This window comes from Hemiscyllium ocellatum, chromosome 4, assembly GCF_020745735.1.
Source record: "Hemiscyllium ocellatum isolate sHemOce1 chromosome 4, sHemOce1.pat.X.cur, whole genome shotgun sequence".
NCBI lineage: Eukaryota > Metazoa > Chordata > Chondrichthyes > Orectolobiformes > Hemiscylliidae > Hemiscyllium > Hemiscyllium ocellatum.
Window position 1 is genome coordinate 105,504,601 of NC_083404.1, and position 25,602 is coordinate 105,530,202.

At 41.4% G+C, this 25,602-nt stretch overlaps 1 protein-coding gene across 2 annotated transcripts in view; it reads left to right on the forward strand.

The window, feature by feature from the left end:
- The window catches only part of nradd (neurotrophin receptor associated death domain), a 32,411-nt gene extending 12,616 nt beyond the window's left edge, over nt 1-19,795 (forward strand). The window contains exons 3-7 of one of the 2 annotated variants that reach the window (XM_060823723.1): nt 9,944-10,076; nt 11,634-11,969; nt 14,583-14,775; nt 15,492-15,634; nt 16,432-19,795. In XM_060823723.1, coding sequence (XP_060679706.1) covers nt 9,944-10,076; nt 11,634-11,969; nt 14,583-14,775; nt 15,492-15,634; nt 16,432-16,739 — 1,113 coding nt within the window. In that variant the 3' untranslated portion in view covers nt 16,740-19,795. The remainder of the gene's footprint in view (nt 1-9,943; nt 10,077-11,633; nt 11,970-14,582; nt 14,776-15,491; nt 15,635-16,431) is intronic. The other variant, XM_060823724.1, reaches the window with a different exon arrangement.
- Nucleotides 19,796-25,602: the final 5,807 nt, after the last annotated feature.

Consider the following 25,602-nt stretch of genomic DNA (forward strand, 5'->3'; position numbering starts at 1 on the left):
GTGAAAGTCAGTGGGTAAACATGTGGGTAAACATGTGGTTGATGTCATGTCCCAGGATAGATGTGGTTCTCCGAAGCTCCCCTCCCACATTTAAATGAGGTATAGGCTTTTCACTACTGCACCCTGCCAATTGTTTACCTCAAAGTTAATGTACTTCTCCTCATCTCTGGCCTACCACCGACCGTGTAAAATAGAATGGATGTGCCTTATAGTCATAGAATTGCACATCACAAAACAGACCCTTCAATCCAACTCTTCCAAGCCGACCAAGTTTTCTCGAATTGAAATAGTTCCATTTGGCTGTATTTGGTCCATATCCCACTAAATCTTTCCTATTCTTGTATCTGTCCAAATGTCTTTTAAATGGTGTAACTTTACCTGCATCTACCACTCCCTGTGGCAGTTCATAGTCTTGTGATTCTATATATAGTTGCGATTCTATCACAGCTCCTGTGTTCTCCAAAGAAATGAGTTTTTTTTCTTTTTAACTTCAATCATCAATCATCAAGTGGTAAATTTATTCTGATAAATTTTTATTTTAACAAAGTTGTGTGGCAAGGCTTCAGCTGTGCTCTCAGACTGGGAATAGTATCTGAATCCATCGTTTTACCTATCCGGTATACATTTTTCATTTTTTTAAATATACTACCAAACTCGAGCTTCTCCTGAATGGTTTCAACCCAATCCTAATTAAACAGAGACTGTGTTTCAAATAAATAATTCTGCAGGAGCTGGCTGAGAAATAGTCTAGCTGGTTGTTTTCAGGATCTCAAACTGAGTTCTAATTTGTCTTTTTTTTGAAAGAAGAATTCAGTCCTGGTGAATAGTAGGGGGCGGAGAGGGAATGTTTAACAGTCTCTGTCAGACATAAAATAACCTCCAGCCTGTGCCACAGATGCACCATCTGCACAGACCTTGTCTGAACTCACTTCCTCCTTAATTGCTTCTTCTGTCGGCTCCTATTGTGTGGAATTAAAGCAAAGAATCTATATTATTTACAGTGGAGTCCCATTTTTCGGTCTTTCACCCCCTTGCAGATTACACTTCAGTGGTGCCCGATTTTCCTATTATTCTTGGTTTGAAGGCAGAAGTTGTGTTAATGTTTCCTTTCCCATAAACACCACGTGCTGCTAGGCCACACATCTAATCAGACCAGTTGGTGTCCCGTAGTTTTACTTTGTGGAGTTGAAGATCTCTCCCTGCCCAATTCACCAGTTCCATATCTCTAACTGTGTGATACTATCAGCTAGTGACTTGGGTGTTGTGGAAAGTAAAAATTCTGCCCTTATTTACCTAGCTTTTCATATTTTATTCACGTATAGGAAGTGAACATTGCTGACAAAGCTTGATTGCCTTTAAGACGGTGATGGTGAGCTGTCACCTTGATCCCCAGCATATCACTGTGTGAGTATGCACACTGTGCTGAGAGAGGGAGCTCCAGAATTTTGATCCCTGCGCTGAAAGAATGGCAATTATAGGTCCAAGTCAGGATGTAACTTAGGAAATTTCAGGTGGTGTTGTCTTTGCTGCTTTAAGTGGTAAAGATTGCAGATTTTGAAAGTGGCTTTGAAGATTTGGAAGGTTGTGGCACCTTGTAGATGGTACGTGGGCAACAGTGAATGGGTCAGTTGATGGACGTGGCACTAATCAAGCACATGGCTTTATCCTGAATAGTGTGGAACTTCTTGTTGGAGCTGCACTCTTCCAGGCAAGTCCTCACTTGTGGCTTATAAATGGTGGGCCTGCTTTGGGAGTCAGGGGGTGGATTGCACACCACAGTATTCCTAGCCTCAGTCCCTGCTATTGTTTCTATATTTATATAGCGAGCTGATGGTAATGTGCAGAATGATGGTTGGGACATTCAGCACTAGTTAGATTCTCTGTTGTGAGAGATGGTCATTTTTTTATGACCCAAGACTGACTTGATAACCCAAGCCCGAATGTTTTGCGCATAGACTGTTACTGACACTTCAGAATTGGAGAAATCGCAAATGGCAGTGAACAACAAAATCATTAGTGATAATATCCATGCTAGTCTTTATGATGGTGGGAATATTAGTGAAGTACCAGAAAATGTTTGGGCATAGGGGACTACCCTGAGGAACTATTTCAGCTACCTGAAACCCATCTGTAATCATAGTTTTGTGCTAGGGCAGTATGTTTAGCTCAGTGGTTAGTACTGCTGCTTCACAGTGCTAGGGACCATGTTCAATTCCAGCCCTGGGTGACTATCTGCGTGGAGTTTTGCACATTCTCCTCATGTTTGCGTGGGTTACCCTCTGGATGCTCTGGTTTCCTCCCACTGTCCAGAGATGTGCAAGCAGATGGATTGGCCGTACTAAATAGCCTATACTGTCCACGGATGTACAGGTTAGGAGGATTAACCATGGGAAATGCAGGGTTACAGGAATGGGCCGGGTAGGAGGGATCTCCTTTGGCGGGTTGATGCAGAGCTGACTAATCTGCTTCCACACTGTAAGGGTTCTATGTAACTCCAACTGGTAGATAACTTGATAAATTTTCACTAACTTCAATTTTGCTGTGGCTCATTGAAGCCATACTCCATCAAATGACGTATTAATGTTGAGGGCAGACACTCTCCTCACCTTTTTGAAATTAGCTCTTAATCCGTGTGTGGAACAAGGCTAATGAATTCTGGAACCAAGGAGTCCTGGCAGAATCCAAACTGAGCATTGATGAGCTGGTTATTGCTAAGTGCCATTTGATAGTACTGCCAACACTATCTTGAATCACTTCACTGCTGAGAGTGAACTGAGAGGTGCTGTGGTAGTGTCCCTGTCTTTGAGCCAGAAGATGTATCATTACAGACCTGGACGTGTTGATTACAAATATCTGATGTGGCAATTGATTGAATGGGTTTTTTTTTTCATTTGCACCAGTCATATCTGGGCAATTTTCTACACTTTGATAGATGGCTGTGTTGTAGCTATATGAGAGTTACTCAGCTAGTGATGTCTAGTTTGGAGCATTAACCTTCCGTGTCCTTTTTTTTTGAGACTATGTCAGAGTGCATAGCCTTTGCTGCATCAAATGTCTTCAGCTGTTTCTCGATATCACATGGAGAAATCCAAAGTATCACAATTGACAGTTTTCAGCTACTGGCAATCTCAGGAGTAAGTGTGAGGCCTGTGATATAAGGCAGCTTGAAACCAGCACTGATATTGGAGGATCATCAGCTGTAGTGAATTCTGACAGACTGTTCCATTATGTAACCCCAAACAATGGATTATAACTTCAATAATGGTTTGTACTGTATGTTTTAAAAAAACTGCTTCTAGCCTATTTATTTTGAGTATTATGTTACACCAAATATGAGGAATAGTGGGCATAAGGACCATGTGGAAACCTTTTGAGACTAGAAATCTCATGAGTCTTGAGTGGTGAAGATCAGAGAGATACTGGGCCCCTGCAGCTGTTAAATTCCTTCCTATTGTGTGCACTGTGTGGTTTTTGAAAAAAATGTATTTAAACATATTTACGCACCCAGTTTAAAGGCAGTAAAAAGGCATTTAAGTTGCCTGGCCATTAGCTGACAACCTCGAATGAACAAGTTATATCCCCTCATGCTGAGTAGACTGAGGAGTGAGTCTTTGACGACCTCCAACAGAAGGCTGGTGCATGGATCTCTCCTACTCTCTAAAATCAGACAGTTTTACCGTGTTAAGAAAATGTTATTCAGTCCATTTGTTCTCTGCGCTGACTCCGTTTTAATGAGCTGTAGTGCCTTTTGAATGTTTTCTTTTCCAAAACTTTTTCCACTTCTTTTTTAGTTTTCTGAAATCCGTTTCTAGCTCTGTTTCCGGTTGGGCATTCTAATAGCTTGTGTGTTTGAAAAAATTCTCATTGCACTTTGACAAAGATTGTATATTTATGGCCTTTAGTTCCTGGCTCACTGACTCATGGAAAGAGTTTATATTCATTGATCTTTTGATGTCTGCTCTGATTCTTTTCCTATTTAGTGGATATTTCCGTTATTTATTCTCTTTAATTGTATTGCTTTACATTTCTATATAGTAGCTTACATCTGACATCTCTATTGGTGTCTCTGTCTCTTGCTCCTCCTTTTTTAAAGAAAAGGCTGACACTCTGATGCACCACTGAGGGAATGCTGCACTGGGTTGTTTACACTGTGGTTCTGTTTTCTCTCTCAGGTGGATATGAAACTTTCCATGACGTGCTTTTGAGAAGAGCGAAAGGTTCTACCTGGTGGCTGAACCAATACTTGCCCATTTATTGACACGACTGAAACAAATTGTGGCTGTTTACTGCATTGCTAATTCTGGGGGGACATGCTGCAAGAATATTGGTTGCTGCATTTCTTATTTTGTTTTTAACAATAGTATTTTGTTGTTGATCTAGTACTTTGAGGTGTCATGAAAGGTGTTCTTTCTGTTCTCCCCCTTCACAATAGACCAACTTCCATTGGTCTCCGAATTTTGGGATAGTAGCTATTAAATTGAAGTCCAAAAATTTTTTTTTCTGTACAGTCTGTAGAATTGATAAAGTAGCCACTGTGTCATAGTGGTGTTCTGCGAGAAAATTCTTCAGCTGTTTAGCTTGCAAGTCTTTTCCCCTTTTGGGTACTTAACCATTTTTTACTTGCTTTTCTGATAGCTGTGATTTAACCTTTCAGGTTGTATGTTATACACTAGGCATTACTGGGATTTCTTTTTGTTAAGAAGATTGTTCTGTGTATCAACTCTGGTTCTTATGCCATTCACCTTTTTTAAATTTGTAAGTTTTGGTTCATGACCCTCCAATGGAAACAATTTCTCGCGATCTCCTCTGAGATCCTTCATCATTTTGAACACTTGTCAAATCTCTTCCGTTTAGGGAAATAACTCCCAACTTCTCCAAGCTATCCATGTAACAGAAATCCTGCATCCCAAAACCATTCCCTAAATCTTTACTACATTCTTCCTCCCTTCCTTCCTAAAATGTGGTGCCCAGAATAGGTTAAAATACTGAGGCCAATCTAATCAATTATAAATGTTCACTGTAACCTGGGCCTCTGTTTATTAAGTGTATGTCATATCTTGCTAATGTTTCATCTTTTACTTGTCCACCCTTTTCACTTGCCAGTTCCCATGTTCCTTTTGAAGTCTTTCCTTGTCCTGCTGTTAGTTCACACTGCTTTCAAACTTTGTTACCTATAGATAGAATAGTTTAGAGAGTGTACAAATGTTTCTTGGTGCTTGCTGTTAGAAAATACATATACCAAGACTTCAAACAACACAAATTATGGGGTGACATTTGATTAGAAATTTTAAAGTTGTAAAGGGTTGGACAGAGCATCTAGAAACAGACTGTTTTGTTTCTAGTCGTGGAGCGCTCGGGGGTGGGGGAGGGAACAGATTAAATTCCAGAGAACAGGACAACCTTCTTGACTGCTGGCAGACTTGAAAGGAATGGGAGGGATAACATTAAATGTGATTAGGATAAAATGGACTGGATATTATCATTTTTATATAAAAAAAAGTTATCAACTGACCCAGGAGGACATCAGAGTTTACATTGTTTTTGCCCAAAGCAAAAGCTTTCTGAACTATAACCAACTTCCTGTCTGTGCTGTGGAATTCCCTTTAATATCTCATGCATGAATTTTATCAATGACCTTACTCCATGGCACCTCACCAAATGCCTATTATTAAAGTCTTCATAAGCAGTATTGTCTAGGTTCCTTTTAGCAACAGTTCTGCTTGTTTGCCTTTTATAGGAAGTATATTAAGCTAGAGAGAATTCAGAAGGGATTTACCAGGATGTTGCCAGCAGTGGAAGATTTGAGTTATAAAAAAAGGCTGGGACTTTTTTAAACTGGCGCATAGGATGTTGAGAGGTGACCTTAAGGAGGTTTATAAAATCATGAGGGGTATTGAGAAGGTTAATGGTTGGTGTCTTTTCCCTAGGATGGGGGATTTCAAGGCAAGGGGCATATTTTTTAAGGTGAGAGGAGAAAGATTTAAAGCCATGGGGGACAACTTTTTTACACAATGGGTGGTTTGTGTGGGGAATGAACTTTCTGAAAAATTGTAGATGCAAGCACAGTTACAAAGTTTAATATAGTCTTAGATAAGTGCCTGAATAGGAAAAGTTTGCGGCGATATAGGCCAGGATTAAGCAGGTGGGACTAGTTTAGTTTGCGATAATGTTTGGCATAGACTGGTTGGACTAAACAGGCTGTTTCCATGCTGTATGCCTATGACTCTTAATTTGCTATGAGCTGCTGTTTCTCAGTTCTCTTCCTCCATGAGGTACTTATACTTGTTCATAATTCATGTGTAGGTAAGTGGAATTATTCAGGACCAATTAGATTGTGCAGAAGGAAGAATCTTCGATTCCTATTGATACGATCGACTGGGTGGGCTGAGTGGCTTTCCAGCTTTGTTTGTGGTTTTAAAATTGTGTTCGCATTCTTTGCCCAAGCATGTGTTTTTAATATTTGACTCATTTCTGTCTCTGTCTGTCTGTCACACAAATCTACCAACAGGATCAGTGTATGTCAATCTTCTCCATTGAAATTGTTCATGTAAATTGGAAACAGCCAGCCTTGAATGAATCATGATCGAAGCTATGAATCACGGGGTCCTAATTCATTTGCCTTTTTTTTTTGTTTTCCTCTTCAATCTTTCTCTTCCTCCCTCCGCTTCCTTTTTCAAACCCCTCCAACTCAGTTTTCTCCGTTCTTCCCTGTTTCCATGCGCCCCCCCCCCCCCCCCAATTATTTTCTTGGCCATCACTTTCTCTCTCCCTTTGACACCTTTTTTTAATACTTCCTCTTCACACTACTCTTCCCACTGGCTTTTCACTCAACTTCCACACCTTCCCTTTCTCTACCTCCTCCTTTCTTTCATTCCCCCCTCCACTTCCTTTGCTGTCCTCCCCTTTCTTTATCCCTCTCATTTCTTTCCCTCCTCTGTTCCTGTGCCCTCCTCCCTCTATCCCACTTTAATCCCCCTTTACTGCTTCTACTTCCAACCCCTCAATTTTCCTCCTTCCCCATTGCTCCACTTCATTCAGCTCCTCCATTCCGAGCCATCGCTATTAAAGCAAAGTTACTGAAGTATAAAACTATGATGCTGTGGAAGCTACACTTGAGCAGCTCTCAAGTACTTAGTCACAAAAACTGAGCTATTGAAACTCTGGCTTCTGCAGAGTTTGCTGATCTTGGCTGGGACCAAATGGACCAATAAACTTGGCCTCCGTGCCTCTGGCCTAGAGAAAAAAGAAAAAAAATGTAGCCTGTGCTGATACATTGTCGAACAGCTTGTCAACACGCACCAGCTAGACCAGGAATATCCAAATATTTTGTTTCTGCTGGTTCTGTTCAATGCTGTAGAGCCTCTGGTGCGGGGGTGCTGCTATTAACTTGCATAGTTCTTTAGTCACTGATGGTTCTGATTTAGGATTCATTCACCAATCAGGCATCAGTACGAGTTACAGCTCTTGCCAAAACCTCCAGTCACAGGAAATCCAAACTTGATAAACCAGAATCAGAAAGTAGTATTTGAAGAAAAAGGGAGGCTGTGTTGTCTGCACTTTGGAGGAAGGAGATCATCACGCTGTCTGGATAATGGAGGTTTTGTCACCCAACCCTCAGCTTCCAAGTCTCTGCTCCCTGCCTTCCCACTAATGCCTTGAGGATCGACATGTCATGTGATCAATGTGCAAGACCACTGGGAGGCTAACACTTTTTTAAAAGCTTGGATAATTCTTCACTTCCTGCACCCCCCTCACCCAAAAAAAAATTTATAACTAACGATGAACATGAAAATGTAAACATATTTTACTGAAGTTTTGCTTTGCCTCCTGTTTCATAATCTGGAACATTGTTTTCCAATTCCTGGATATTTTGGAGTTCAGGTCTTGGGGCTTCGACTGTGACAGAGTCTATAGTCCAGGAGAGGCCAAGATGATTTACAGTTATCAGTGTTGTTTTGTTTGAAGTTAAAGGTATGAGTAAAGACTGTACTGATTAAACATGCCGCAGGATGCAATTGACCCAATGTTGCTTGGGACAAAGATGAAGGAGAGTTTGAAGAAAACAACTAGAGTGGAGTACAGGAGATGTAGTAATGGATAGGTACTTGAGATTTGTTCTGTTATATTTGAGATGAGGCAATACTTGACTGAATGTTTCTCTTCTGGGAGAGAAGTCTATGGTGGAATAATAGTAATTTGATTATGTTCAGTACGATACCCAACAAGAAAATACATCTTTTTGGCTCAACCAGTCCACACCAGTGTTACTTCCCTATTTTCCATGCCCCCTTCCCTTTCTAATTTGATATATATAAATTCAGAAATTATATTTCTGATTTTGCATTTCAGATAGTCAGTATAAATTTATGAATAGCAGTAGTCCCAGCACTGATCCTTGTGGATCATTGCTTGCCACTTGTGATAAACTACAAATTATGTTGACTCCCCTGCTCTGCATTTTGTAAGGCAGCTGGGAATTCTTTCTGCCATTTGTCTCCAGCTACCATCTATCATCGTGCGCCTTACTGAAATTTCACTACCATTGTCTTTTCCCTCTAACTTTTGCACAATTCATAAAAGTTTGATCAAACCAGATTTTCTCCTGTGAAATTCATGCTGTTCTTTGTGTTATCCTTGGCTAAATATTTTTCTATTCCATTATTTTTCCTATTATTCAGCTGGCAGGTCTATAATTTTTGTATATGTTTTTAATTATGAAAATTGTTAGTCAAGTACACCTGGATTATGCATTTTTAAAAAACTATTGAGTAATATGTCTCTGCCATCTCTTCCAGATTATTTTAATACAAATATATCCATCCAGTCCAAAGGATTTATCATCTTTTTTGAGTTTTAGTTTATTCAATACATAGCTTTTACGTTAAAATACACACTTGACATTACACACCACCTCAACTAGTGTCGTTATAATCTGTTCTGTTTCTTCTGTGAATACCAAAGTGAAATGATTATTTAATTTTTCTTTAGTTATGTGACCCTATTTGTTTATTTCTTAATTGCCATTTTTCTACATAGATGTCTTAATTTCCTTTGTGATGTGCTTGTAAAATGTCATTTTTAATACATTTTGAGATAATTTTAGTTCCTTTTAGCCCTCCCAATTTCTTTTTCGTATTTTTTTTAAATCCTCCATTCCTCTGTTTGCTTATGAACCTGACGTATGCCTCTGTTTCCTAACCTGTAATTGTTTCCCTCTTTATATTTGTTTCACAAGTTTCACTAGTCTTCAATTTGTTCCCTGTTTTTAGTAGAAGATATTCTTTCTGCATTCTGAGCGCTGGTGTAAATGTTTCCAGTTGTCCCACATTGTTTTCCTGTACAGCAAAGAGATAATAGAAGGAGCTTTAATAAGAGTAATGAAAGTTTGACTTGTGGACCTATCAATGAATGAGAATACAGGTCTTCTCTTGTCACTTCTTGTTCCTCTGTCCATTTTCAAATTTGTGCTGCATCAGTATCCTACTTACCCAACTCTGTTCCTGGTGGAACTCCAGTGCAGTAGTAGGTAGGTGGATATAGATCGGACCCCAACTGCCACCCCCCATTTTCATTTCTGTCTCACTGTGGCATCTTGCCACTGTGGCCATTCTTTGTGTGAGCAAGGTGTTTAGCCACAGGGAATGTTTAGTTCTCTATTCAATGTTCATGTAACTTGCCCATTAGATACCTTCTACTAGATCATTGGAATTCAGGTTCTTCATTGCCTGAATCTAGGATTCAGTTGAACATGGCCACCATGATATCCTAAAGAATGGGTATTAGCACCCTGCCTAGCATACTCACTGAGACTGTCAAATGAAAAAAGGCTCCTTTTTTAGTGTAGATCAGTAATTATGATGTACATTGGGCATCCTAAGGAGGAAGAAGCTGTCCTTGCCCTTGCTGGTCTATCTTGTTTAACCTTCTTTCCTTGATCCTCCAGGTGCTGGCGGATGATTCCTGCCCTAGTGGACAATTTACATTGCAGGGTGACTGCTGTGACTTCTGCCCTGTAGGTCATGGTATCGTTAAAGAGTGTAACATCACTAATACTCAATGTCAGCCTTGTGAGGATGGTAAGTGTCTGCAGTCAGTCTGTAACCTCTTGAGGTAATGTTGTCTATTTTTACCTCTCTGCTTCACCATTTTTCCCTTTTCATTAGCTGTGTGTATTGTTCCTTGCACTCGTCTTGTTTTGAAATTACCATGTATGCTTTAGTTCTCAATCACAGAATTGTTCTACCTAGATAAAGGCCAGCTTTCCAAAAGAGCATTTCACTTAGTGCCATTCTTGTCTTCTCCCCACCTGAACATTGCACCTTTTCAATTAGCATTTAATTCTCTTTTGATTACTCTTCTGAATAGCCACCACCATGCTCTCTGACAGTACATTCTGGACCCTAATCACCTAAACCTTCCTTTAGCAATTACTTCAAATCCGTGTCCATTGTTTTCAATCCTTTGTGAGTGGGAGCATTTTTTCCCCTGTTTACCCTGTCCAGAAGCCTGATAATCTGATCTCCTTGCAGTTCTCTTCTTTAAGGGAAATAGTTACAAATTTTCAATATCTCTTGCCAGAAGCACAATTCCTAATGGAACCAGCCTTAGAAATTACTTCTTACTTACTTCTTACTTTCTCCCTATCCTTCTTGAGATACAGTGACCAGAACTGGACGCACTACTACAGTTGAGGCCAAACCAGTTTCCTAACAAGTTGAACCTAATCTTCTTGCTTTTGAACGCTATGCCTCTATTACTAAAGCCAGGATACAGTGCGATTTTTTTTTCTTCTTCAGCTGCTCTTTCAACCTGCTGTCCTTAATGATTTTATGGGGAGGTGATGGTACAATGATAAAGTCACTGGAGTAGTAGTCCAACGGCCTACGCTAAGCTTTTGGACAGAGTTCTAATCCTTCTACAGCATTTGGTGGAACTTAAATTCTGTTAATGAATCTAGTTTCAGCAATAAGGTCATCAAGAAACCAATGAGCACTTGTTGTGTTTTCAAAAAAAACCCCTTCTGGTTCAATGATCTTTCAGGAAATCAATCTGCCACCCAGGTAGAATTTGGCCATCATGTCACTCCAGGCCCACAACAATGTGATTGACTCTTCGGCATGGGCGATCGATGCTGGCCTAGCCAGTGATGCTCTCACCCTGTGAATGAGTAAAGAGTAAAAACTATAACCTGTGTTGACGTTATGAGATTGTGTTGCACTGTTGAAGATGCACTCGTTTGGATGAGGCCCACCCCTACCCAGGACCAGCCATTTGGGTGGTTGGAGGGAATAAAGTGGCATTATTCCAAAGAAGAGCAGTTGAGACTTCCCAGGCTCCTGAACATATGTTACTTTTCTATTAATGTCAGATTATCCCATCACTGTGTATTAATGATAGTTTAAGATTTTGCTGTGCACATTTTTGGTGTCAGATTTCCCGACGTTATAGTAATGAGTACACACAAAAGTATTTCACTGTCTGCAAAGTACTTCAGTGGCTTTGGGGTATTGTGAAAACTACAACTGCTTTTCTATTTACTAACTGCATGGGTTGGTAGGAGAGGGGTTCAGAGTTAAAGCTAGGAATGCTCCTGGATTACACTAATTCCATTTCCTTGCTTTGTTGAATTGCAGGTGTGACTTTCTCACCCAGTGCCAGCTTCTCTCGCTGCCAGCCGTGCTCAAGCTGCCCCGATAAGATGGAGGTTGTGTCCCAATGTACTGTCACGTTTGACATCCAGTGTCAGTGCATGAAAGGGTACTACTTGCAGCCTGGTAGCAGGGGCTGTTCCCAGGGCTTTCAGATGCTGGAGAAATGCCGCAGGGACAAAAATGTCAAGTGTGAGCTGTGCCCTGAAGGCTCCTCTGAGAAAGCAAGCCACTCCCAACCGTGTGCGCCATGTCGGGTTTGCGACAAAGATGAGTTTGTGCTGCAGGAGTGCCATAGGACCTCTGACACAGTCTGCCTGAGTAAGGCCTGCTGTTTGAATTCTGATTGACGCCTTGTCTGTTTCAATCCATAACCCCTTCTGGGCTGTACTCCCTCAGGGAAGCAATACACTATGATCTTACTAAAAAATGAGAATTTCTATGTCCAGCCAACACCTCTACATCCACTCGGTTGTAGAGAGGCAAGGGAAAATTGAGGAATTTTATAGCCAAGTATCTATATCTTATAGAATCAGACAGTACACAAAAGGCCCTTTGGCCCATTGTGCCTTCACCAACAAAATTAATTTGCAGTCGTCCTACTTTTCAGTATTTGTCCCATAGCCTTGAATGTTCCAAATACTCTCCATCCAAGTACTATTTATAAGTTGCAATTTCCTGCCATAGTGACCCTCCTGGTCAGTGCATTTCAGATTCCCACTGCTGTTTGGGTGAAAAGAATTTTTCCTCGAATCCCTATAAATCTCAGAAATCCCCTCTAAAACTCCTGTCCTTCACTTTACAATTATGCTCTTTAACCCTAATCCTATTAATACTTTAAGGGGAACAGTTGCTTTCTGTCCACCCTGTCAATGCCCCTGTAATCTTAATCACTTCAATCAGGTCCCCCCCTCAGCCTTCTCTGCTGTAAAGAAAACAATCTGAGCTTATCCAGCCTGTCTTCATAGCTAAACCGCTCCATCCCAGACAACATCCTGGTGAATCTCCTCTGCACTCCCTCCAGCGCAATCGCATCTTTTATCCTGCAGTGACCAGAACTACATGCAGCACTCCAGCTATGGCCCAACCAAAGTGTTTGTTTTTACAGCTCCAACATAATCTCCCAACTCTTGTAATCTATGCCATGACTGATAAAATCAAGAATCCTGTATGTCTTAACTACCCTATTAATCTGCTCTGTTGCTTTCAGGGGTGTGGACAATCACCCTAAGATCCCTCTGTTCCTCTGAGCTTCCTACCTGCCATTTATTGAGGAGTATGCCCTTGTCTTGTTACTTCTCCCAAAGTGCATTACCTCACACTTAACAGGGTTAAATTCCATCTGCCACTTATCGGCCTGTCTCACCAATCCTTTTATATTCTCCTGTAGCCTCCGAGCTTCCTCACCCAGCAATCTTCTTGTCATCTGTAAAACATATTTAGCAATTCATCCACATTTTCTTTTGTATCATTTGTGTATCACAAACAATAAGGGACCCAGCACTGATCCCTGTGGTATGTCCCCAGACACTGGTCTTTGATCAAGCAAACAGCTTCCTATCATGACCTGCTGTCTCCTACCACTAAGCCAATTTGGATCCAATTTTCCAAGTTACCCTGGATCCCATGTGCTTCTGCCTACTTTGTCAGTCTCTCATATGGGACCTTGTTAAAGGTTTTGCTGAAATCCGTACAAACTGCATCAACTGCACTAGCCTCATCCAAACTTCTGCCATATCCTTGGGAAAAAATCAATTACATTTATTAGGCATGGCCTCACTTTGAGAGAGCCATGCAGACTATCCCTGACCAAAACATATATCTCCAAGTGGAGACTAATTCTCTCCTTCAGGATTTTCTTCACTAATTTCCCTGTTCCTGTTAGGAGGCTCCCTGGTCTGATCTGTAATTTCCTGGTTTAGCCCTACCACTCTTTTTGAAAGGTGAAACCACATTAGCTGTCCTTCAGTCCTCTGGCACCTTCTCTGTGCCCAGAGGGGAATTAAAAATTTGGGTCAGAGCCTTTATAATTTCCTCTCACAGCAGGCTGGGATAAAACTCAAAAGATTTGTTTCCACTTTTCAAGCTCATGGAAACCTCCAATGCCTCTTCACTCGCTATGTTAATTTGCTCAGACCCTCTTTATATATTGCCTTTGGATTCTCCCTAATTTTACCCATCAATGTTTTTCATGAAACTCTTTGCTCTCCTAATTGCTTTAAGTTTCCCTTGCACTTACGGTACTCTACCAGGACTTCCATTGTTCTGTTCCCTTTGCACTTGTTTAGGAACCTCTCGCTTTCCTTTCTTGTCCAGTACTGAATAATCCTGGAAATTCATGGCTTTCTCTGGGCTTGTCGTTCCTGCATTTTACCCTAAAGGGAGTGTGTTGGGCCTGTGCTCTTGCCAGTTCCAATTTGCACACAGACAACTACGTCACACCTAGCTATTCCCAGTACACTTTGGCCACATCTTGCCTTACTTTAATTAGATTGCCCCCCCCCCCCCCCCCCCCCACCCCCAAAAACATACAAAAACACTTTTTTCTTTTTGTAGACCGTCTTTTCCCTTTTCTGTAACAGACTTGAAAATGTGCAGTGCTGTGGTTGCTGTCACCAGCCCGAACACCTGTCTGGCTTCATTCCCCAGAATTAGTTCCAGAACTGAGCCATTCCTTATAAGACCATCTACATATCAGTATAAAACACTCTCCTGAATACATTTAGACTGTCATCATATTTATATGGTTTTCTGATCATAGCCTATAATCACAGTATTTCTTCCATCCAAAATGCTGCTTATATTTTTTTCGGTTCCAGCACCTATTGTTTTTGATTTACAGCTCTCCATTTCTTAAACTTAGATTGCTTGCAGTAACTTTGTTACACAGTGGATCTAAAATGTAGTTTTCATTCCCTCCTCCTGCCCATTTAGGTAAAAACTCATCGCTGCTGAGGCCACAGGTGGAGCCAGTGAGAGACGATGCCAAGTTTGTAAATACAGTGGAACCTGCATCTGGCACGGTCAACTTCACGGCTCATGATACGGGAAAGAACATCATTCCCGTTTACTTCTCCATCCTTGCAGCAGTCATCATGGGACTTGTGATCTACGTCACTGTGAAATGGTGAATTTTATAACTGATTGATTAACTTGAGATTAAGATTTGATTTCAGGAAAGGGCAAATTGCTCTTCATATATTGTTTTTGTTTTGTGTGTCCCTCCACCTCTGTAAAGGAAGGGATGTCACCACTGAGCATAAGGTTGAGCTTCCAAAGGCCTGGGGTTTGGTTCCTGGTCTGTCCTAAATTACTTGGTTGGCAGGGAAGAAGAGGAAAGTGATGAATTGGTGGAGTAGGGGGATGGAAGTGAAGGTGGGGGAAGAAGTGATGTCTAATTAACTAATGTAGTTTGATGACTTTGTGCGTCTGCTGTTTGGTGGATGAGCCTGATTACAGGCCTTGTCCCACTGCCCATATTATTCTCATGTGCTGCCCCCCTTCATGAGCCAAATCCATCTCCTCTTTCCAAGATTCTCACTTGTTGATTTATCTCAGTTTTGACATTGCTTCAGCCTCCACACTTGCTCCTTCAATTGAACCTTTTTTTCCTCTTTCTTTGAATTCTTCTGCGCTCTCACTCTTCCTCATCATTTATCATTCACCTCCTTTATTCCATTCCTTTTTCTTTCTCACTTTCTCACTCTTGCTTGCAGTCAGCTCTTTCTCTTATTTTTGCTTGCAATTTCCCCACTCTTAGCCTCTGTCTGCATTAATATCAGTGTCCTGACTCTTACACTTCTGTCTGTCTCTCTCTCTCTCTCTCTCGTTCTCTGCCTACAGCTGGAACACGTGTAAGCAGAAGAAGCAGCTGGCGAAAGCTCGAGCTGGTGAGCTTGACGTGGGACCTGAAGGTGAGAAGCTGCACGGTGACAGCGGAGTGTTTGTCGACACCCACAGCCTCCATGAGCCACAGCTCAGTAAAGGTACACCAGTTCTGGCAGTGACTGACATTGACTGTGCTGTGAAAATCCCTCAACACATGAGCTGCTTATTGAAGTCTGTGTGTGCCTCATAGCCAATCTCGACTGTTCCCATATTTAATAAGAAAGATAGGGAGTTAGATCGGACATTTTAATCTTGGAGTAGTTTGAGCCATTGGTGGGAGCCAAGAGAAGGACACATTCCCAGTTTCCATGACTGAAGATTTCAGGTTGAGATGTGTGGAAAAAGGATCAAAATAGTGGAGTGGCCTTGTTTCATAAACTCGCCCTCTCTCTGGTTGGGTTCTGCTTTCAAGGAAGATGTCCCCCTTTTTACTTATGACCACGCAAGATCGCGCAAGTTAGTTGCAACCTCCTGGAAACCTGCTGATCTTGTCCCTATAAATACCTAAATCCCTTGATTAAGATTCTTGCCTGTAATCAATTCTGGGACAAAAAAATCTAAAATGGCTGACAAAACTCAGCAGGTCTGACAGCATCCTTGGAGAGAAGACAGAGTTAAAGTTAAGTCCAGTGGCGACATCTCAGAAGTCACTGGACTCTAAATGTTTACTGTGCTTTCTCTCTGTAGAAGCTGCCAGTTTTGCTGAGTTTTGCCAGCAATTTGTTCTTGTTTCAGATCTCCAGCGTCAGCAGTTACTTGTTTTATTCAATTGTAGGGATCCTGTTTTCGTCTCATCAATGAGATGTCAGATGTTGACACTGAATTATTGTTCCTGCATCAGCAACTAGCTGCCTAACCAGGTTTGCTTTTCTTTTTCTCCCCCTTCTCCTGTCAGTTGTTTGTGCTGACCCATCTGTCTACAGCAAGCTCCCACTACAGAAACGGCAAGAGGTTGAACAGCTGCTGGAGAATCAGGATGACAGCCGAGCTGACTGGCGCAGCCTGGCATGTCATCTGGGCTATGAGGAGGAACGGGTGGCCACCATTGGCCGTGGAGAGGACCCAGCTCACACATTGCTGTCTGATTGGTCGATGAGGGACAATGGCAACTTGGATGTACTCTGCAAAGCGTTGAGGAGGATGGAGAGGGAGGACATCGTGGAGTGTCTAAAATCTGAGTCAGCGGTAACCTCTCTCGTGTGACACAAAGAGCAGCACCCACCCTCAGCCGTCACGTGTTGAAGGTTTTTGTCTCAGCAGAAAGGGGGTCACCCCAGACTGAAAATGTGCTGAGTCTCTTCAACTTTTTCAAAGAGAAAACCTCTTGACTATAGCTAGGACAAAATGGTGAGACAATCAGTCTGGCTGTGTGGGAATTGGAACGGAATTTGTGAAACTGTGGATGAAGTCTTGCCATTGGCCCACATCTTAGAATGTTTTGAGATGTGAGTTTTTATTTGTTTCATTTTACAGTATCCTATGTATGATCTGCATGGGCAGAGCAGTCTGCTCCATTTTACTGGTTTCTTTTTGCTCAATTCCTCATCTTTTTGTAAGGTGCTGATAGTCTTCTCTAGTTGGGGTAAGCCAGGGTCTTGGTAATGTTATTGTACTGTGAGCTCTTGCCAAATACCTAGAGATCAAATGCCACCATTTCAGCTTCGGAGTTTAAATTCAATGAATTGATCAGGAATGAAAGTGGTGACTGCGAATCCAGCAGATTATTGTAGGATCCTGTCTGGTTCACTAATGCTTGATGGGAAAGGAATCTTGACATCTTTGTGCCTCTCTGTCAATGTGTTTTCAGACCTACACCCATGTGCATGATTCCTGATCCTGTGCAGTGGTTAGTGAGCCACTCTTCTATTCAGAAAGGTAATTCACCACCACCTTCTCAAGGTTAATTGGGAATGGGCATTAAATGCTGCAAAGCTCTGCTCCTGTGAACTAACAAATTTTAAAATAAAATAAATCCCTTTTTAGTGTCTTCTCTCCACTACCTCACTTCAGTGACCTCTTTGTCTGGGCTAGCAAGTGTCAGTGAACTCTTCAGCTTGAAACGGCACCACACTTGAGTCAATTTTCTCAGATGAACAAAGACTGTTGTGGACATTTCCCACTGAGGGATGGGTGGGTGCTACTAGACAGTAAGTAAAAGTTACCTCCTTTTTCCACAACAAAAGGGAGGAATTTTTTGTTCTTGGATTCAGATAGTTGATGTCATTTTCTAGACCTCTCGGTTGGATATCCAGTTAGTCTACGGTCCTGGTCACACTCCATGTGTATTTGAGGTGTTTTAGCTGATTTTTTTAATGACTCCTTAACCAGGCGTGTGTGGGTTGGGTGCTTTACACTCAAAATAACTGCTTATTGCTGTCATTCCCTGTAAAACAGTTACAGATTTTTTTAAAATGCCTGACTAAACAGTAAGCCTGGCTGCAAAAATAGCTGAACCTTTGTGTTACATATGAGCTTTTCAGTTTTTGGATATGCAACTCCACTTAAAATGACCATGACCTTGCTGGATGTGACAATGTGGTACCAATCAGGAGTCACGGGTCAATGCTGCATTAAAGATGGAAAGTTGCTAAGTTTGTGATCAACACTCCCTATATTCTAAGGGGGAGGGGGAGAACATCAGCAAATTTTCAGTCCCTTGCTGTCCTCCATTGGAGTATCTATAAGTTCAATGGTTTTGTAGTGGTCCACGGGCTTTCTCCAGGCCTTCTGTAACCTGGTGTAAGTCACTGAGAGATATTGGCATGACTGAGGGCAGGCAACAGGCCAGAAATCCTATCTCCACCATTGCCATGACGTCTCACAACCAGACTAGTTTTGGCTTTGACTTGCACAGCATCCATTATCATAGATCTGAGCAACAACAATGTTGTCATTTAATAAACAGTGTTCACAATACTATTGCATTGCACAAACACGTAATCAGATTTTCATCACTGCAGAGCAGAAATTGAAGAGGAAGAAGTGGCTGACCATGAACCCCAGGACTGAGGCTGAGACTCTCCAGCTTGGAATCGACTGCTTTTCATGCAACACCACCCTGTTTTATAATTTTGACTTGTTTTGCAATAGTGCATGAAAGCAAGTGGGCTAGTAGGTGATCTGCAGAGGAATTTCCCCCATCCATACATGGTCTGAAGTCACACATGTTTGAGAACTATACATTAATTGAATCTTGACTGTGATCCTTGAATTGTAATATTTTGCCAAGATTCAGATGGTCTCCCACACAATATATGGTTATTTGGGTGGTTAGAGGATTGGTGGCTTTGGAGAACTATGTTCCAAGGCCAAAAGAAATCAACCAAAAACTGACTTATGAGGCACTATTTTTGAAAATGTAACTTACTGGGGGCATGAGCATGTTTTACCTTGGGAATGGCAGACTTTTGTAAAGTGTTAGTAAACCCAATTTGAAAACTGTCTGCAGTCAGTGCACTTTTCCTTAGTATTGCAGGACATGATTTTGCAAGTCTCAATCCAGGTTCTAGTGTGAAAACAGCATAACTGACCACAGACCAGAACTAATACAACTATGGGGCAACCTACTTAAGGTGGAATGAGAAACACAACAAATACTTTCCAATTTCCAAAGACAATTGAGCAGAAGGCAGCAAGCAGTAGAACTTGCGATCCTTGTTGACATTCACCTGGCGGAGATTTTGGGAGCATTGTTTGAGAGTGTTGCCTATGCTATGGTTAGATTTGAGAATGGAGTGTAATGGATGCTTTTTCCCTGCGTTTGATGCTTTTCCTGTGACCAAAATAAAAACTTTACAGTGGTCGGCATTGAGTTTTGTGCCCTCAAGTGGACAAATCAGTCACTTTCTTTTTTAAAAAGAAATGTTAAGGCACAGAAAATTACAATGACTGCAATGTTAACTAAATTATCAACCTATGTACAACATTACAAAGTATTACCAATGATTTATTGTCTTTAATGCCAATTTAAGGCAAATCATTATCTTTGTATGTATCAGTGTACTTTTTATTGATCAAGTGTAAAATGATAAACATCTGGAATTTTGAAAAGTGAGGAATTGTCAGCTTACTTTGGCTGATGCTGTTTTCTGGAACTTTCTCCTGAGCAGGAAGAGATGAAGTCAGGGGTTTCTGCATTGGAGTTGTTGCAGACAATTTTAATCTTCATCTTCTTGTCATTACTTAATTGTGTTTGACAAAGAAATTTTATATTCTTTAAAATAATCTTGTTATTCCAAATAAACATTTTGAAATATTAAGTTTCACTTTCTCCAGTTTGCCTGTGGTTTAATTTTCTTGTATATTAAGTAATCTGCTGATATCCTTTATTTTCATGGAATAGGAAGTCATAGAGTCATAGATAAAGTCATAGAACCCGAAGTGTAAAGTTTCTTCTGCCCCTTGCCCCCGCCATTGGGTCTGCCTCTCCTCTCTCTGAGGGGATCCACAGGCACCAGCTTCCACACCACTGTCCATTCTTTGTCATAATGATGTATTTGCTTGTGGAGTGCGTCATTGTCCAGCCTGTGCTGGTATAAATGTAAAAGTTGTTGGGTGGGGGAGCAGTAGAATCACCCTGCATCTATAAATGGCTTACCCAAGTTTAGCATTGCTCCTGCTGAGTTTTCAGCTACTCTTACTGCTGTACTACTTGTCCCCATCCATCATTAACTGCACACGAAAGATGGTTTTAATTGAGATCAAAGCAATTTTGAAGGAGAATGTGATACTCTGTGTAAGCAGAGCTTCAATGAGCTCAGATTTGCAGAGGTCAAAAGTGAAAGGCTGTGACCTTCTGGTATTGACAGTTGCTTTGTATGGAATGCATTTACTGCTAGGTTTGGAGAGCCAGCAGGGTGCTGGAGTGGCTGGAGCACTTGAACATTGCATTTTTTTTGGTCCTGTCTAATGTGCACTGAATACTCTCACTCAACTGGGCAGTTCATATGTGAACCTAGAGAGTGAACCTTTGATTGGGATCAAAGCAGAATAAATGATCTCTGATTTATAGAGAGGTTGGTTAGTGTCCTCTGCCATATCACACTTCAGGAAGCTTATGTTGGCCCAGGAGGAAGTTCTATATAGATTCACCAGAGCTGATAGAGATAAATAATTTCCTCTGCAGTAATCCAGAACAACTAGCAGAGTTTTCATTTTGGAGCCAGGACATTTAGCAACACCACTCACAAAATACATTTTCACAAGTTTTAGTCAAAATCTGGAGTTCCTACACCACACCCTGTACTACCTCCTTGAGCGATGGACAATATTATGGCCTTTTCTAGTCATGATTATTTCCCATAAACAAACTTTTTAAGTGTCTGTAGAACAGATTACATTTTCAAGACTGAGACTAATTTTATTCAATGCAATTATCAAGGGATACAGAGTAAAGGCAGGTATGAGGGTAAGGTACAGATTAGCCATGATTTCATTGACTAGTACAACAGGCATGAAGGGCTAAATGGCCTAATCCTGTATAAATAAGCATTACAGTCTGCATACTTTACTCACTGACAGCTTGGGAAACATTAATGCTAAGTAGCATTCAATTTTAATCGAAGTGGTCAGGATGAATGTCTGAACCGTGACTGGTCTGAGTCCCAGAACAAGTTCAACATTTCCCAGCTAGATCACTGTTGGGAACAACTGCTTTTACTTGAAGTGAAGGTACTTGTGTCTCAATGGTTCAACCATAAGGTACATTGAATGCTGCCTCAACTGAACACCGCAAGTGCAATAAATAAATACGGGGTCCCGGGCTGAAGGAAAATCAGCAATGATAGTGCATCCTCTGGAATATTAATGGGGTAAGAGAACCATGTGAGATTCTTCCCATTTGATCAGCTTACTGTTATATTGTAGGTTCACATGCAGAACAGCCACATGCAGAACAGCCAGAGGTTCTTCAGATGTGAGCAACAGCAAGGCTGTTTATTCTTCCTTTTGAGTTGCTGAGCACCTATTGAAATAATCACATCATATATGACTGGAGTTTCTTTTAAGCCCAGGACCTGAGGGTACAGCCGAACAGAAAAGGGAAGATTTTTTAGAATGGAGATAGGGAGAAACTTCTTCAGCCAGAGGGTGGTGAATCCATGGAATTTACTGCCACGGAAGGCTGTGGAGGCCAGGTCATTGAGTATATTTCAGACTGAGGTAGAGAGGTTCTTGGGTATCAAGGCTTAGGAGGAGGAAGCGGGAGTATGGGGTTGAGAAAACTTACTGGCTGTGATTGAATGGTGGAGCAGGCTGAATGGGTTGAATGGCCTAATTTCTGCTCCTGAATCTTATGGTCTTAGGCCCAGATTCGCTAACAAGGGCAGATTGTCTCCCCTGGAGGTTGGATATTAGGGATCCAGTTAGATTTTTTACACAAGTGTTTCATGTCTTTTTTCACACCACTTAACATAATTATAATCTCATGGATTACCAATATTGAAACAATCACAACTTGCATGTATATAGCTTCTTGAATGTATAAAATATGGCAAGGCAATTCATGCGTATAATCAGTCAAAAGTTAATGCTGAGCAAAGGAAGAGAGATTATATGGGGGCAGCCAAAGGATTGATGCATGTGGAGAGGATTTGGATCTGAAAGGATAAAAGATACGTGGAGAGGCCAAGGGAACTTCTGAAACTTGTGTTTAAGCACCAGCTAATGATGGGACAAAAAAGAGGTGGAGTTATACAGGCCAGACTGGAAGGAAGCAGAGCTTGGATAGCTTTCTGTAACTGAAGAAGAGTATGGAGAAAGGGGTGGGTCTAGGCATTGCAAGGACTTTGACGCAATGTAAGAAAATGTAAATTGGCAGTACTAGTGAAACAGAAGCCAAAGTAGGTCAACAAAGATAAGGTTAATGAATGAGTAGGGTGTGGTTTATTGTAAGATACCAGAGGCTTTTTAAAACATTGAGCCTGGCTAACAGTTTCCACAGTAGAGAAAGATCATTAGACTTCCTATAGTAATCTGAGCAAGTCCAAAAGCGGTTTCACAACGAATGAGGTGCTCTGAAAACAGAGCAGGACGAAGCTGGTAGTACATGCGGAAGAAAGTAGGTGTTCTTATGGTGGAGGAATATAAAGTTTTAAGAAGATTTGTAGCTCAGGTTGAGGTTTTGAATCTAAGTTTGCTCACTGAGCTGAAAGGTTCATTTCCAGATGTTTCGTTACCTTACTAGGTAACATCTTCAGTGGGCCTCGTGCGAAGCAATGCTGAAAATTCCTGCTTTCTATTTATATGGTTGGGTTGGTGATGTCATTTTTTGTGATGTTATTTCCTGTGGTGAAGTCACTTCCTGTTCCTTTTCTGTGGGGGTGGGGGGGGGAGGGGGTGTAGATGGAGTCTAACTCAATGTGTTTGTTGATAGAGTTCCGGTTGGAATGCCATGTCTCTGTATAGCTTGTCCTAGGATGGATGTGTTGTCCCAGTCGAAGTGGTCTCCTTCCTCATTTGTATAGGAAGATACTAGTGAGAGAGAGGGTCATGTCTTTTTGTGGCTAGTTGGTGTTCATGTATCCTGGTGACTAATTTTCTGCCTCTTTCACTAGTATCCTCACATATTTCAACTGGGACAACACATCCATCCTAGAACAAGCCAAACAAAGACACGCATGAGAATTCCTTGAAGTATGGCATTCCAACTGGAACTCCATCAACAAACACATCGAGTTAGATTCCATCTACCACCCCCTGAGAAAAGGAACTAGAAATGACTTCACCACAGGAAATAACATCACCACAGGAATTGACATCACCAACCCAAAGAAACCCAAACATATAAATAGAAAGCAGGAATTTTCAGCATTGCTTCACACAAGGTCCACTGAAGATGTTTCATATTAAGGTAACGAAACGCCTAGAATTGAACCTTTCAGCTCAGTGAGCAAACCTACATCCAAAAGGGACTATAAAATTGGAACTTAGTTCTGAATAAAGTTAGATCCTGAGGTTGTGAACAGTCTTCTTCGCTGGAGACACTGGGCAGGTAGAGAAGAAATTGTTAGCATGGAATGTAGAATTTATAGTGACTGTTGAAGACAACAACCTTAGCATTTGCAATGATTGGTGGAGGGCAAGTTGTCTCTCGAACTCAACATCAGACAAGAATTCTGACAATACAGAGACAGTGGAAAGGTTCAAAGGTAATGAGCAGAATTTGCAGTCGATCAGAATACAAATGTGGAATTTGAACCTAGTTTTCAGATCATTTTGACAAGAGATGAGGGATAGTGCACCTCAGTTAAAGTCACGAGTAAGTCATTTATGACTACAGTTTGGACCAATTCAGTGCTTCAACAGGATCAAAGCCTTATTGAAGGTCTTCAAACTTTGGGAGTGACAGCAAAGATTTGGAGTGGAAATTAAACATGAGTGCAATGGGCAACAGGGATGAAAAGTGAATGATAACAATGATTGGGAATGGGAATTGTTGTCCATATTGGCTAGTTGACACAGGATCCTGAAGAAAAGTTTGATGATCATCTGTTTAGTGAGAATTGAAGTCAAGGGAGAAGGAAGTGGATCTCAGGGCCAAGATGAAAGCTGGGATACAGGATCAGTGTTAGCATGAAACTGAGTTGATGCTGGAAAAGCACAGCAGGTCAGGCAGCATCCAAGGAGCAGAAGAATTGATGTTTCAGGCAAAAGCCCTTCATTAGGAAAGCTGATGAAAGGCTTTTGCCCACAACGTTGATTCTCCTGCTCCTCAGCTGCTGCCTGACCTGCTGAGCTTTTCCAGCACCACACTCTTGACTCTGATCCCCAGCATCTGTAGTCCTCACTTTCTCCTACCTGAAACTGAGGTGATGCCTGGCTTGGAAGACCAGTTGAAGGGAAAATCAAGCAGAAGTTCATTAAATATCTGATTCACACTTCATCATTGGTAGTATTTGAATTCACTATTTCAGGGTTTTAGTTCAACATGAAAACCATGAGGTCTGTATTGCATTGTACTTTAAGTGATGTTGCAAAACATTAGTGAGAAAGGGAGAACTGTAAAACAGATAATTGGGAGAAGCTCCATTACTGAAGGTGAGTCTGATCTGACTTGCATCTGACTTCCTGATCATCTCATTCCCTGCAGACATCTGTGAGGTGTTCACTGGGTAACTGGATCTCACGGCTCCAGGTTTCTCCACATGTGAAGTTAATCAAAAACTTTCTCGCTTTCCTTCCCTCATATTTGCATCCAGATGCTGGGGATGTGATTTATATCGGTGCTTTGGCCTCTCGAATGAAAGTGCTTCTATTCTCGAGCGTGTATTTTGACTTCAAAGAAAGGATCCAGCCCAGTGTTGTTCTGTTCTGTGTAACTGACAAGAATAGTTGTACCAATGTATATTTTCAAAGTCACTGTCAGCCTGGGAGGTCGCTGCGGTTTAATTACCATAAAATGATACATTGTTTTGTTCTCATTTCAAGGTAGGTGTCAGGGCAAAGATCACCTGCTGTTATCAAATCCAGCTCAGGTATAACACAGGCTCCCTTTACACTGTCTCAAGGTAATTCTCAAGTTAGGTATGGTATATCTCAGATACAGAGGAAATTTCCTTTTATACAGCCCCATTACATATTGTCAGATCAGGTACAGTGTAGATTTGAGGTAGGTAAACTGCTCAACAGCAACCCATTGAGGTTGAGTATTGCCTAGCTACAGTGTCAGACCTCCAAGTTGTATGTCTATCTCTAACTAACCGACCCCTGAGCTGGATGACCTGGATTTTGAGTTTTGTTCATTTGGGCATTGAGGTAGTGGGACTAATTGTTCTTTATGATAGAGTGAATAGAGAGTCGGACATCAGTTCTGGAGCACAAAGCAATTGTTGAGAGGCGAAGGTAGGGTGGCTGTTGCGGATCAGGGCAAGAATTGAAAAGGTTAGTTTTAGTCTCTTGATATTGAGCCATGCCCAGGGCTGAATATGATACAAGTGAAGAGTTTAGGGGAAAGGTGGGGCTGGGAGGTGATCGGGTTGAGCTGGGAAGTGTCAGAGTACATATGGGAACTGACTCCATTTCTGGGTTTGGTTTCACTGCTGAGCAGTAAATGGGCAACTGAAGTGGA